The 15,629-nt window shown below is 28.4% G+C and overlaps 1 protein-coding gene across 1 annotated transcript; it reads right to left on the bottom strand.

Moving 5' to 3' along the window:
- LOC132919027 (hapless 2-like) lies at nt 1–12,949 on the bottom strand. The gene is made up of 11 exons (XM_060980380.1): nt 12,716–12,949; nt 11,434–11,571; nt 11,003–11,325; nt 10,805–10,924; nt 9,549–9,721; nt 9,287–9,459; nt 8,822–9,006; nt 8,028–8,173; nt 7,654–7,851; nt 591–889; nt 1–111 (listed from the first exon to the last, which is right to left on the bottom strand). Exons 1-11 carry the CDS (start codon nt 12,947–12,949, stop codon nt 1–3), a joined length of 2,100 nt encoding a protein of 699 aa, XP_060836363.1.
- Nucleotides 12,950–15,629: the final 2,680 nt, after the last annotated feature.

A 15,629-nucleotide genomic window follows, 5' to 3' on the forward strand; every position in this document is an offset into this window, starting at 1 on the left:
TTACTTATTTGTTTGACCAGTAGCCTGCAGATCTTTTCCATTAACAGCTGAAGTTAATATATTATTTGTCTTGTCCAAAAAGTTTTCACCAGATTCCATTTCGTGTATATCCTAAGCAATATTATGATTGAATTATTTTTAGTTATTGAAGGTATATTTACTAGAGTCGCGATTAGCAGAATTAATCTTTTTTTAGAATGGGGCCCCTCCTATTGCTCTATCTTATTTCTGTTACGTGGGGCGTTACCGCAATTATATATATTATATTGTTTTTACGCAATTATGATTTTAAACAATGATAAATATTATCATGCATTATATTTTATAAATGTTGAGTGTTACATCGTAAAAAAATTTTATCATAAATGTATAGATCAACTATAGACATACATTTTATGCAAGAAAACTCTAAGAAATGGGCAATAGGAAATAGACAAAGATACTATAGTCTAGGTGTCCAAATTTAATTATCCATGCAATTATTCAAATTGTAAATATTAGTATGTTCAATTATGCTCATATTATTATTATAATTATATGGATCATGGGTTTATCTGTAATAAGTTAACAACTAAGCTAGTGTTTTGTACTTGGTTAATCAGATTTTGCTCATTTTCTTTAGTTTTTAAATCGTCTCTTTTGTCTTCTATAGTTTCACTTTGAATGGTTGTAATTTCAGTTGACTTTTCCAATTGTATAAACCTCTCATGGCATTTTTTATGGCATAATATAAACTCACATGAACAGTTGTACATTTTTTTAAAAAATTTTATCTTTTTACAATGATAACATCTTTTTAACCAAAGCAAATTAATTTTTTTGGTAAATGTATGCCCTTTATTCATTTTTGTTGATTGTATTACCGCGAACGAACTGAATGTAAACTCAACTAATGAACATATAATAACAATCAATAATAGTTTTAGAACAAACACGGGTTGTCAATAGTTTCACGTAAATAACGTAACTAATTATTCTTAATTCAGCCAGATAAATTGTTTTTTTAAATATTATAAAATGAACTCCATATTCCGCTTTTTATTTGATAATTATTCTTAGTTGTATTGTACGATAAACTGAAAACATAATTTTATAACTAATTAATATTAAATATTATAGGAGAGTTTGTTAGGTTAAAACCTGTTAGGAATATTAAAATAATAGAAAAATTTCGTTTAAAATGTACAACAATTAACCATCACATAAATAAGTAAAATCCATAAAATAATTTAAAAAGATTGAACAGTTTTGAAGAAAATAAAACAATGTTTAATATCTAATAATCGGTGTACTCGGAAGTATAAAGGGGGTAGGGCTCTTTTAAAGGCTTTCAGATGTTCCGAAAGTTATTATACCTATAATTACGTCTGCCGGTCACTTCTATCTCAGTATACCTACCTTGCACTATTACAGTGGTACAATGCTTAATCTTATGTAAACGTAATACTATGTACAAATATATTAATCACGCATAATATGACGGTTTACGTATACGCCTGTTTTAATGGAAAAATGCGGTCGTCGTAGCGATGATCGTGTAATGCGTTTGATCTATATCGCCGGATGTTCGGTATTTGCATTGCCTAGTCAGAAACTGCACATCATCTCGTACATAGGTGAGACCCACCGCATGTACATCCATTACTATAATGTATGTATTATATGTTCGTGGTATAACAATAAATGATACATTATGATTATAATGCGTGCATCGCGTCACTGCTGCAGCTGCTGCAGGCGAGTCTTGTTGTTCGCGCGACGTCGAGATGCTGTATATGGCCGTAGCGTTAAATGACCATACCCTAACTATGACTCTAAATCTCGTCCGAGTGGGAAAAATCACGTACGATATCGCTTTTCGGGGTATTACTACCTCCGGCCGGCCATTCGAGCGTTCAACACCCCGTCGCGAGGAGATGCGCTATATAGGAATGCTCAGTGGCCCGTAATTATTATTATTATTATTATTATTACTATGATTATTGTTGTTGTTGTTGCCGTATCATATTATTATGCGTGCTTAAAGCCGCCCGCTGCGACTGGTTATAACCGACTCGCCAACATATGCACGCACACCCGCGCGATGTATAGGTATGTAACCTATACCAGGTGTATGCGTAATATTATAATAACCCTACTTCCACGTGAGCCCCTGATCGTCGTCGTCGTCGTAGTGTTCTGGATTTAAGGTTTACCCATAATCTCTCTCGGTCGCATAATCATACTAATAGTGACCACTATAACTTCAGTTTTTATTGTTATGGTTATCGTTGTCGTTTCTTAACAAGTCGCGTAAAAAAACGTAAACATTTCGTACATTATACACTAGCTCTCCTATAATATAGTACCTACCTATCCAAATACGAATTCATCATATAATTATTATTGAAGAAACGCGTGTTTATCACAGACATACTTTCTTCAACAATATTTATTTTAAATTTATTCATCACATTTAAGTCACCCAGACACAATAAAGTGGACAAACAGATGGATAATAGTGCTAGAATTATTTAATACGTCTGATAATATAATGATACTACTGACACTAAGTATAAAAATAAAAATTTGGTCCCATTTTCCAAATTTGCATAAAATAAACATGTATATTTACAATAATTGTTTATGTAGGTAACTACATAATATGTATATATTACGATTTAATTCATTAGATTATATAATATTATCTATTATATATTAAATAATATAATATTAATTATATATATACAAATTATTAGCAAGTAAGAAGAAGTTACTATTGAGTTTAGTACTTTAAAAAACCAAAAGTATTTGAAAAGTATTTCAAATAATATACAGTTAGAGTATTTAAGTAGTATTTTTAATACTTGAAAAAAAAATGTATTTGTATATATACTTAAATACTTTTTAAAAGTATTTTTTACAGCACTGAATAAATATTAGATTAAATTAAAATAACACATAAATCATACATAAATATTTTACCTTTATAGTATCTACTATAATATATTACATAACGTAAATAATAATACATTCTAAAATTGAAATTTTTAATATTCCATGACTTCCACTGTTTATAAAATATATTTCGCGTTTTATAAAATTTAAATTGACCATTCGGTTTAAGATAGAAGGCAAACATAACAAAACCTTCTGACAGTTTAGCTCCAACAATTTCGAAATCGTGTATTTATTTTTTTAACGAGCGTTGTTAAATTTATTCACGGATTGGTCACCAAAGCATTATTTTGAATTTTTTCACGCTAGTCGCACGTGTACGACTTCTTTTATACACGCGTTTATTATATTCCAGTGGCGTTTCATGAGTATTTTATAGCATTTTCAAAAACACCGGTAGAGGATTATAATACGACGTTATTATAATTTATAAACGTTATTTGCACGCCGTGTGTTTTATCTACGGACTGCAAATCAATGATAGATTAGCACGTTTGGCGGAAAGGAGCACGTATAATATATATTATATATATTATAAACATAGTATAGCTACTTGGCTGATATTTTTTTTAATTTTATGTTATGCAAATGAAAGAACAGGTTTGGTCGTGTAGGCGATTGAAATAAATCGCGATTCACACAATTGTCGAGTCAAACGGTTGTCGCGTTTTGCGAACCGTCGTACAATGAATGTTTCAATAAATCATCCGTCCCCGACCGCAATGTAATCGTTTATATACATATTATATATAAAATAGAACTGTGAGCACTTTTTAGCGGGGTAAAGTTATATAATAATAAACCTATTTACACGACATTAATGACAGCTAAACATTTTAAAATTTGTAGAAAGTTAAGTATTTCGATTAAAACGAGTACTATAGTTCTTAATTCTAAATTCTAATAATAATAATATATTGCGCGTACTTACCTATTGTAAATCTATTATTGTGTCATCTAGTAATTTAGATGATGAGTGTGACTGGGTTAATAGATATATACTAATATATATCGTATGATAATTCAAAAAAGGTGAACTTCGTTTGACGTTAATTCGTATATATATATATATATATATATTATAGCCTATATCCGTAAAGATTCTTTGGGAGAAAAGTTTATGGTAAAAATAAAAGTGGCTATAACAGGTTTGAAGTTAGCATAACGATAATTTTCCACTATATACACATGAAATAAATTACAATTTTGATGTAACAAATTAACGTGGTAATAAAATCTAATGTCGCCAGTTAGTTACATATTACGTCATTCTCGGTTATTTACTATATTGCACATTTTAGTCATTAATTCATTATAATATTATTATTATGAGATTTATATTGTGATACCAGAAAACTATACCCATAATAGTCGTGTACTCAGAAAGCCTATACAGGACGCCGTGATAATTATTTTATTACCTATTAAATATTAATATCGTACTTAGGATTTATTTGAGATCACGGAAATTCACACACTTAGACAAACTTAACATAATATATTTTATTATTAGAAAGAGATAAACAATTTATAAAAAAGAAAAAATATGAGACCACCACTTATCGTCTAGTGGTTTTTATATTTTTTAAATAATGGCCCGCGAGTGGTTGGGACAGGTGATTGTGGCCCGGGTTCATAATAATATCATGGCACTGTACTATATAACACATGACGTATCGTGTTTATTACCCTAACTGTAGTATCGTTCGACAATGTTTGTTACTCAAAAACTGTTGTTCATAAGTAAAACCTTGGTATCATTAATAAACGGTAAAATTATTGTTTTGTATTTTTTTTGTTTTTTGTTTATTGGGTTTTTTTTTTCTGTTACGCTATATTATATAACTATACGGTATTAGTATATACACTATACGGTAGAAAAGGTACAAAATTGAGACGGGATAAAAATCGTCCTGTTCGAAGTTTGTCGGATCAACGGTACATAATAATAATACCTATTATTCTCAGAAAACGAACAACCCCGAATTAAACGTATGGCCAGCACATCGGATAAACAAATTCGCGAAATTGAACTGTATCGTCCAGTCTTAGGTTTAGGTACCTAATATATAACAATAATATTATTTTAAATTATAATGCCGCGACCGAATGAAACTCGCTTAAGGTTTTGATTTCCTGCAGCTCGTGCGTAAACGCAAGTTCGTGTGTGCCTCCCGAAGACCAGCTCTCTACCTCGTCGTGTATAGGATTATTAATATCGCCTTAATATTCACCACATAATATATGCGTACCTATAATACTATAAGTTATAATAAAGGCCGCATTTTCCGCGTGTACCTCTATCTACCACTCTTTTGATCTCAAAAATCGACCTCTGGTCACGAACCACACACGTCTTTCTTGCGGCAGGCATTTAATATACCTATATAGGTATCGCGAGCGGCGCTCGTATATGGCACAATATTATAAAGTAAAATATACAATATGTAGAAACTGCAAAAAAAAAATCATAATAATAAACCAAACGAATGTAATAATATAATATAAACAAAAACAATGTGACCACGATATTCATTCTTAAATCGTATTTTAAATACATATATAATGTTAAATCTGCTAACATAATATAATATAGTATTATGCGGTATCTGTAACAATACTTTTTATACATATATAAATTATATATTATGGCATTATGGATAAGTCATTATTTTCGTATTGCAGTAGGTACAGTTAAACACCGGAAATATTTTTGGTTAATTTATGCACGTGTTTCGAATTTTTTTATTACAATAATAATTAATAGGTATTATTTCATCATATCATCGATTATCGTTACCTATAATAATGTAATATGACATTAAAATTATACGGTATAATATGTATTATACCTATTGCGAAAATAATCTGAAGTTATTACTAGTAGTAATGACTAATAATAAATATGTAATGTTTAATCTATTTCATTAATTAATTTTATTTTTATAGTACCTACTTAATAAACAATCAACTTATTTCAAATATAGTTTTCCGAACTTTTTATCCTTTTTTGAGGGATTTGTATCCTTTTAATCTTTTTTGTAGAGTGTTTTCGCTATTTGCTATATATTGGTGATCATCTCAACAGTATACACTTATTATTATTATCTCAAAAAGTATTTAAGTTTTTGAAAATAATTCTTTTAAAACAATTTGAAATACCTATATACATATGGAAATAAATTATAAGCGCTATATTTTTTATCATTATTATTTTTCAAAAATATTATTTTATAATGACTTCAAATTGTGTAAAAAAAATATTGGCAAATATGTTAACACTTTTGAGACGATTCCTTACTGTTCACAAATAAATAATAGGCGTAGTTATATTATATTAAAGTACCTTCTTAGTGTTATTTAATAGTCGTGGCTCATGGTTATGGAATTGTTATTATTATTTACGAGTGTTATGTGAAACTAACTTATTGATCGTTATTTTTGCACAATTTCAACACAAGAAATATAGGGGAGAATCTATGTTTGATATATTATACATACAGATATAATATGGGAATGTTATAGTCATCGGAGTAGGAATAAATTACATAAAAATTTACATATTTTCAATCAAATAGTCGTATTATATACATTAATTATTGTAAAACACTACTCACTATTTTAACCTAACGCCGTCACCTCTGTGCACGTTTCCGTCGAGTCAAAATAGCGACTCGTCCTACATCCGTCATAATAATTATCAAAAATATCCCACAATAGTATACATTACGTTTACCATCCAAACCATTGTATACCCAGGTAGGTATATTTTCGTCGGTCGAAGGCTAATATATTATTTCGACAGTTATGCAGGAAATGATGTTTACAATAGTCGAAAGTCATAAATTACAAATCTTGAATTGTCGAAGGAAGAAATAAATTGAGTTAGGTAGGTTAATGATGTTTACTATTAAGTCACGTATTTGAGGAGGGTTTACGGAATATTATGTTGTATTTGGTTTTTTGCTATTCATAATTCATACCTACGGCGTTGATTATTGTTTCAGTATAACTTGTTGTATTTAAAAATCTGAATTATTGATGTCTTCTAAGTTCTAACATATCGAGTAGAAATAAAATAAGTAGGTAGTTGAATAATAAATATTAAATTTATTTTAATATATTTCATTAAGTATCCCTAAAATCACAAAAAAAAGTAACCTTGTTATACATATTATACGTTTTTTTTTTTATATATAATTTTCTTTATTTCATACTGTCATAGTTAGTAGAAATGTATACATAATATTATTCATACTGTTTTTTTTTTTTATTGTTATTATAGAAATATTTATATAAGTAACGATCAAGAAAATATTTACAATTAATCATTTATTTCCAAAACAATTAACAAAATATAAAAATGTCTAAATCTGAACTCATTTTTTTTTTTAATTCAATAAAATTGTTTTACACTACGGAGGTACAGAAAAAAAGGAATAACTATTTTATCATACTCACCGAATAACATATACTATATGTATACATAATATAATATATATTTAGGTTTTAAATATTATTTTAAATTTTTAACTTATCATTTTTGCTTTTATTATTTTTGTAAATCTGTATAATATTATAATATATTGACACATTTTCAAGTGTGTTCATACATTTTGTACATTATACTAATTAAAAACTTAATGGTGAAAAATGATGATAAAAAAATAAATATAAATTTAATTATATTCAATTTGGAAATAGAATCGAGTGTACTCATTTGGGGCTTAGCTCCTCGAAAGCCAGCACCATTATAAGCTTTTTGTGACATCGTTTTACAGTTCGATGCAAATAATTGATCTTCAATTGTTGTACAAGCACATTCACAGTTCCACACACAAAAACAACGGTTGGCTTCGCTAATAAGAACGTGTCTCCAAGCCATTACTTTATTCCATTTGTCCAATACTTGCACTGTTTAAAAAATAGTTTAAATTTTTAAATTTTCATATTATATTACTAGACGTTCAAAAAAATCATTTTACGTGTGCAATTGATATTGGACTTGATAAGTGGTCCATTTAAATTAAAAATGTGATTATGTCGGTGAAAAGGGAAAATGTATACATCACGACTTTGAATTTGAGTACAATTTTTTTTTGGATTTAATGGAAATTCTAATAATTGCACTTGGAATAATTCGGCCTTCATTCCAATATTATAGATTGCTGCGACTATCTTAGTTTGATCACTTTTAGTTGCATCTGAATATATTTCTACAATTTCTATAAGAGATCTATAATATTAAAATATAAAATATATTATTAGAGGTGTTTGAGCAATAATTTATTCTGTCCATTAATCCTGGAAAATATGTATATATTAATTTTATAAAGATAATATTATTCAAATATAATATATTTTAATCAACATTATTGCAAATTGCAATACAACTAAATATCTTAAATTAATTAAGCTATGGGTTAACAAATTTACAATTAGGAATGATATTTATTTATTTGTTTATACATTGTTGATCAAATAATAAATATTTTGTTTATTTTAATAATTATATAAGGATAATTAAAAATATATTTATAAATTTAAATGTTTAAGAATACCTTTTAAATTAAAAAAAAAATCATTGAATGTATGTATTATTTAAATTAAAATTTGAATGTAATAAAGTTATACATTATAAACCTACTATGAATGAAGGTATACAATATTGATTATAAAAAAGATAAAAAAAAAGTAATTTGTATTTATTATAAGTTTAATATAATTATATAATAAATATGAATTGTATAATTTTAAAAGCTCTCTTAAGCATCTTAAACAGATTATTCTTGACAAATTAACTATTGATACAATGTACTATATAATTATTTAATCTTATTATTAAACTCTAAAAATATTTTTTTATATAAAATATACATATTACCTTGTCGAAAGTATACTATTATAATTTGTTTCCTTATGGATAAATAATTCACTAGTATAATCCAATTCATAATGCAAATTTAACGTTTCAGTCCCGTTAATATTTTGCACTATATTTGCATCTTGTGGAAATTTAACAAAATTTTCTAAAAAATATCTTCCTGGAATTTCTGACTCAATTGCATCCTTGTAATAATACAAAATAATAAAATATCTTAATATTTTTAATTTAATAAACAGGATTTAATACTACAGTGGATTTTTAAATAAGATAATTGTAGTAATTGCATTTAATATTTAATTAATGCATTTAGTAAAATACTCTATATTTTTAAAAAAGAAATTATATCGATGCGAATAATTACTTATTAGCTGCAGTAAATTATTAAATTATTTGTTAAACATTATTTTATTAGTTACCTAACCCAAAGAATATACTACTATTTTTAAACAATGCTTAATATACCATATCATGTTTCCACAAATGTGATGGTTGGTTATTCAAACAGCTAGATCTTTTCACTCCACATCTATTGTATTGTTTGAAGAACGCTTCATATGATACACCAACTTTATTACATTCGTCACCTTTGATACTTATATTTTTTGCATTTACAATCAAATATTTCTTTGGATCGTCTAGAATATGTTTTGTTAATTAGTATTTTTTTTTTTCGTTTTTAGAATATTATAAAATTAATAAATACAGTTTTTCTTTTTTTAATCACCTATTGATTGTGGATTATGAAGTTCATCTATAGATGATATTTTTTCTGGTATCAAAATTCTGTCGCTATTTATATCTAAACTATAGTATTGATCATCACCAAATATTAATGCTACATATTTTGCTTCCACATTTGTCTCGTCATTTTCATAAGTTTGGTTATTGTTACTTAACCTATTTAATTTTAGTTATTTTTTTAATCGCATACTCAAATGATTCATTAGTACTTTAATAACTATTCAATATTACTTTACGTGTGTAATTTATTTTTGGTAAGTGTTGATTAAATATTTTTTAATTTTGTTCATATTTAAATTATATTAAATAATAAAAATACATTAAAATATCATGGAAATGTTATGACTTTTGGGATTTAAATTACATTTTAAAACACTTATTTATTTCAAGCGTTTATAAAATATTACTTACTTAACAAATATACTTTTTTACAACGCCATATTATGTTTTTGCTTTTTTGTAATAGGATAACTGTAGTAATGACTAATGACATAATATGATAATATTATAATAATAGAGGGTGTTACCAACATCATCGCTTTTTTAGTAAATGAAATACGACTTTATGAATTACTATAATAATATAAATAGTAGGTAATTTACCTAATTATGTAACAAATTATAATTTAAAAATTTTTATTTTAATAATAGGTGTTTAGTTTTAAAAATGTAAAGCGTCAACTTGGTTGTAGTATAATTATTTACCGTCCTCCAGAAAGTGCATTATTTTATTGTCTACATTCATTTTTATAATATTTTGAGGCAATAGTAGAAATTAATTTTTTTTTAAATTTCGAAAAAATTATAAAAAAAGTGTTCTGCAGATTGAAGCGTAATAGTTTAATGCGATGTTTAATCTACTCTAAACACGTAACCAGGAATCCAAGTGGTAGATATACAAATTTACTTATACCTATACAATAATGATTAATGACTGTGTATTTAATATAACACGAATATATGATTATATTTATAATCCATATAATATATATATAAAGTGGCCGACAGAAACCTGACATTCTTTAGGTTTTAACTGCATTCAGGAGGATGATTATCACATACCCAACGTAATCTTTCATTTGACATGTAATTAAAGAAAACGTTGAGTATTAAATATCAATTTGCAGTAACGAAGGTCAGGTTTCCGTAGGTAACTATTTATTATAATATTATTATAGCTATATAGAGACATGTAACAGATAATATTATATAATATTTTTGGAAACGATAAATACTCACTTAACTTTGGAAATGATTTTCCTGTACAACGGTATACTATCATCCCTAGTATACTTTTCATAAACACTTATTGTAACCGAATGATGGTATGACGCAGATTCCAACTTATTTACTTTGTACCTGCTAGACACAGGAATAATATTATATCGTGTGTCGATAAATCATAGACACATAAACATAATATTATACTGATCCAACCATAAATCACTGAATTCCAAACAATGACTGCTTTCGTGATATCGATACGCTTCGTCGACATATTCTGGCGTATTTGTGGAGTCACAGTTTTGGCCCCCACGTATTTGTTCCTTATAAGTATGTGATGATTCTGTATTGTTTGCGACTTCTGCAATTATTTCGTCATCCGAATCAAGATTGTTTACCATTCGACTGATCAGCATTTCGATGTCTTCATTTAACGCGTTCTTTGCGTGGATAACGTGCTTAAACCGGCTTCGTCCTTGACAGTCATGCATCTGTCGCTCGATATTGACCGCCATCTTACAAGAACAACAAAAACCCTAAAAAAAAAAAAACCAAACACAATAACATAGTATATAATGTATATATGACTATTAACTATATTAATGTCATAAGATTATAAGAATTATATTTCCTCGTATACCCACTTCACTGTATTGCGTTGGGATTACTTCCCTCGCCGTCGTTAAATTACAACTTGATCGTTTTAAGTCAGCGTAGCAACCAGGATAATGGCTGTTCGACTCCTTGTTGAACACCATTTCCTTTACTTCAGAGTTGACCACCTGATAATATACAAAAATAACATTAAAAATATATCCATAAATATAAGTAACCATTTCAATTCCATAAGCTAACCTTTAAGTGCTTAAGTTTGTACGATTCCAGTACTTCGTCTTGTTGAATAACTACTATGTACGGATTTATGAGCTTGCTAATTTTGTCTGTAACAGCATCGTACACTTGATCGATGATAACCACTTGATCTTTCGAAAAATATTCCTTTAAACATTTATATAGAAATTGGTACTAAATAAGTATCGTAGTGGTATTTATTAGTTTCTTGTAAGAAGGACAAACATATTAGGACCTTTCCGAATAGTAAAAATAATTGTATAAATAGTTAGGAAAAAAATTATAAAATTACTAAAGTTTATAAAATATAAAAATGGACATTTTCCCACAGTTTTCGTTTATTTTTCATTGTAAGTAGTCAGATGGATCGCTATAACGTGTGTTGAATTGTAGCTCTAGTATTTATTTAAATAAATAATAGAAATTATATTGGTCCCAAATATGTCAATAAATAATACTATTTAACATCTAATGGTTTTTAATACATCGTAAATGAGCTATTGTTAAGAATTATTAATCATGATAAATTTATAACAGTTATAAATTGCTGTGATTAATTTCTGTTTAGAATATAATATTATGATTATTATTACTAAGTATTATTATAAATATACATATTATGATATAAAATATAAATATATTATGTATTTAAAATTTATGCATATTTGTATAATTGTATAAGTTTAATGTAAGTACGTTTATATATATCATTGTTATACATATACAAGGTATTTTTTTTACAAATAAGCAACTCATTTACTTAAGAAGTATTAACGTTTTTTACAAATTATATTATAATCATAATTATATATTTATTATTTTTAGTTTTTGAACGTGAATTAAATTTTAGAATATTATTTTCTTATAATATCAATAAATAAAAATAAAATGTTGAACGATTAGTTAATTATAGTTATACTTGTAAGTATTTAAAATTTTGTTTAAATGTAGACAACATATTGGTAATTCGTACAAAAGCGACTTAACAATTTGTTTTAACACTATACAGTTTAGATGTTCGTCCTCCATAAAGTACCTACCTATTTAACTGGAGAATTTGTAAAACAATCTTACTTGAGTATTTTTTTTTAACCATATGGTTATGTAGATTCCTTTTGTTTTAATGTTATTCCGTTTAATATGATTGGTAAGAATAGGCACTCCATTTACAAAATTTAGTTCTTCATGAAATTGCATATCAAATGGTGTTATAATTGCTTGAAGTTTAGTTTTCATATCTTTAGTTTCGTATGTGTATTGAAGTGATGTGCTTAAGATTAACACCACAAATAAAATGCACCGATACATTTAAAAAAAGTCTAGTTTTCTAGATTTATAAACGACTATCAATTTAGTACAATACATGATGCATGCAACGAAGGCGTATAAACAATGAAGAAATCAAAACGGTATAGATAATCACCATTTTATTGCTCGGACGATGAAATAATTGCAAGTGATAAAATTTAACCACGTATTATAAAGTATAATATAATATGGAACTTCAACACCGCGAATTCTCCACGAAGAAAATGTGTTCTTAAATCGTTTCCTGAAAAATTTTTATTTTTACTCGTCATGTATACGTATTTCACAAAATTCTTTTAATTATTTAATATTATTAAACTTAAGATATTATAATGTATAGAACGCTGAACGCATGTATGTACCTAGTAACGTCTTACAAAACCGTACAACATAATATTATTATATCAAATTTGCATTTAGAAGAATTAATTGTGTAACTTTTATATAATCGTAATAAAATGAATTGATCTATAATCAGGTTTAAATATGAGCATATTATCTTGGAAATTTATTCACATAGAATTTTGTTATTATTTCAATTTTAAAGTGAGTTATTAAGTTAAGTATAATATTACAATTTGAAATCTTCCAGGAATTATTTTAAAATTAAATTATGTAAACAAAAGCTCATGTCCTATGATATTCCCTAAGCCCTTAAATAATATTATTTATTTTTAATTTTATAATAGGTCAGATCACTCAAATATAAAGGCAAACAATACACGAAATCGGTTTTACTGACTACAGATTTTCTACATTTTACGTGTTTGTAAGACAGAAACTACTCGCACGTGTAATATTATAGTAAGATAATTAACGTACTGGACTTTTATATCAAAGCTTATTTATAGTTAAGATTAGAGAAAATTAACTTATTATCGGATTTGTAGAGCAGAATATACATTGCGCCCAAGTGAAGAGTTATTTTCTCATGTTTAAATTTTAAAAAGAGCTAAAGAAATTTAAGGAAAACACGAATTACTCGAGGAATTATAACTCATTTTAAAAGGAAAAAACAACTCCCCATCCGAACAAAGTTATACCATATTCTTCTCTGAAAATCCGACAATCAATAAATTTGTTCTAATATATTAACTTTTGTGTATAAATCATAAACTGTAGTCAAAATCCAATACGCAGATTTGTTAGTATCTAATATATTTATACATCGGAGACAACCGTGCGGTCACGATGTCCTCTGAAGTAAAATGTATTTAATATAGGTAGGTCCGTTTCGAACGGATCAAAAACGTTTTTTTTTTCAACGCGGGACTGCGTAGTGGTCGACTTAAAAACGATAATGTCTAACGTCAAAAAATAAAAATAAAATCGTATTACTTATTATTATTATTATTATATACGCATTATACTCGTATATACGGGAGGAAGTCGTGCGCGTTTAGGCGCGGAGACGGCCGAAGGGGCTAACCCACGCGCGGTCGTCGAGATCGCCGCCACTGCCGCCACCGCGCGAGCTGGGAATCCGGTAGCCGGTTCGTGTCATTGTTTATGCAAATGCGCGAGACCGCAAGTGGACGACGACGACGACACCTCCACCCGCCCAGCACCACCGAGGTCGAGTGCCACCGCCGCCGCCGCCGCCGCAGTGGTTTTCTTTGAATCGTATATTATTTGTATAATATGTATATACAGACCGTATAATAATTCACTCGGACGTTTTATATATATTTGTGCGACTTCTATGCTGCGCGTGTTTGTATTCCTTTTTTTTTTTCCATTATTTTTCAGTCTTTCCAACGTATTATTATTATTTGTATACCTTCGCGACCATTGTTCGCGCGGGCGCGCGCCCGAGTCTCCTCTCCGTCTTTTCTATGTAATATATATTTATATATATATAATAATATACACGCACGCGGTTTTATTATTATTATTATTTATATATTATTTTTTTTCGCTTCGCTTTACTCTTTCCGCGTCTCCTCGGCTACGGCGTTTTTGCCCCTCCTCGTACGCGCCATCACATTATCTTCTCTAGTCCTTCCTTCCGAGCGCCCACGAGGAATTCTCATATTATATTATTTTATGTGTTGCGACGATATATACTGTTATATATATATATATATATATAATACTATGTGCGTACGACGTAACTGCAGTGTATGCGACACGACGTGTGCGCATAAACGAATTCGCACGCACGCGGTTCTTATATGTATATGATATTTTATTGTTGCGTGCCCCTCCGCTCCCCTCACCCTCCCCAAAGCTGAGTTACTCCTCTTCGCCGCTGACAATCGCAGTCTCCCGGATCGCCACAGCCGCGCGCGGTATCCTATATGATAATATAAATGTTTATACAAAATGTACAGATGATGCTGCTATTGCTACTATTATGTCTCTCGTGTGATATTCGCCTATAGACATTATTATACTCATTTGGCGGGTAGAGCTATTATATAAGTGTATACATACCGACAGCGGTAACGGTAACGCTCGCTGCTGCACGACTACCGCGAAAACACGACGGTCTTACAATATGTATGTGAGCATGTAACTATATTATATTATTGTACTCGTATGCGCGGGCTATGGCGATAGTCATGATGATGATAATAATATGTGTCATATTGTGTGTTCCTCGCCACACCACGAATTTTAATAATATATAGGTAGGTACAACACAACAGTTTTTGAGATTATATCATTACTTTTTTTT

The sequence above is a fragment of the Rhopalosiphum padi genome, chromosome 2 (assembly GCF_020882245.1).
Source record: "Rhopalosiphum padi isolate XX-2018 chromosome 2, ASM2088224v1, whole genome shotgun sequence".
NCBI lineage: Eukaryota > Metazoa > Arthropoda > Insecta > Hemiptera > Aphididae > Rhopalosiphum > Rhopalosiphum padi.

Coding starts and splice junctions, on each gene's coding strand:
- LOC132919027 (XM_060980380.1), bottom strand. CDS start 12,949: ATGTATCGGTGCATTTTATTTGTGGTGTTAATCTTAAGCACATCACTT. Junction 9,722..10,804: donor AAAATCATTTCCAAAGTTAA/GTGAGTATTTAT, acceptor AAAATTAAATAG/GTTAAGTAACAATAACCAAA. Junction 9,460..9,548: donor TCATAATCCACAATCAATAG/GTGATTAAAAAA, acceptor AACATATTCTAG/ACGATCCAAAGAAATATTTG.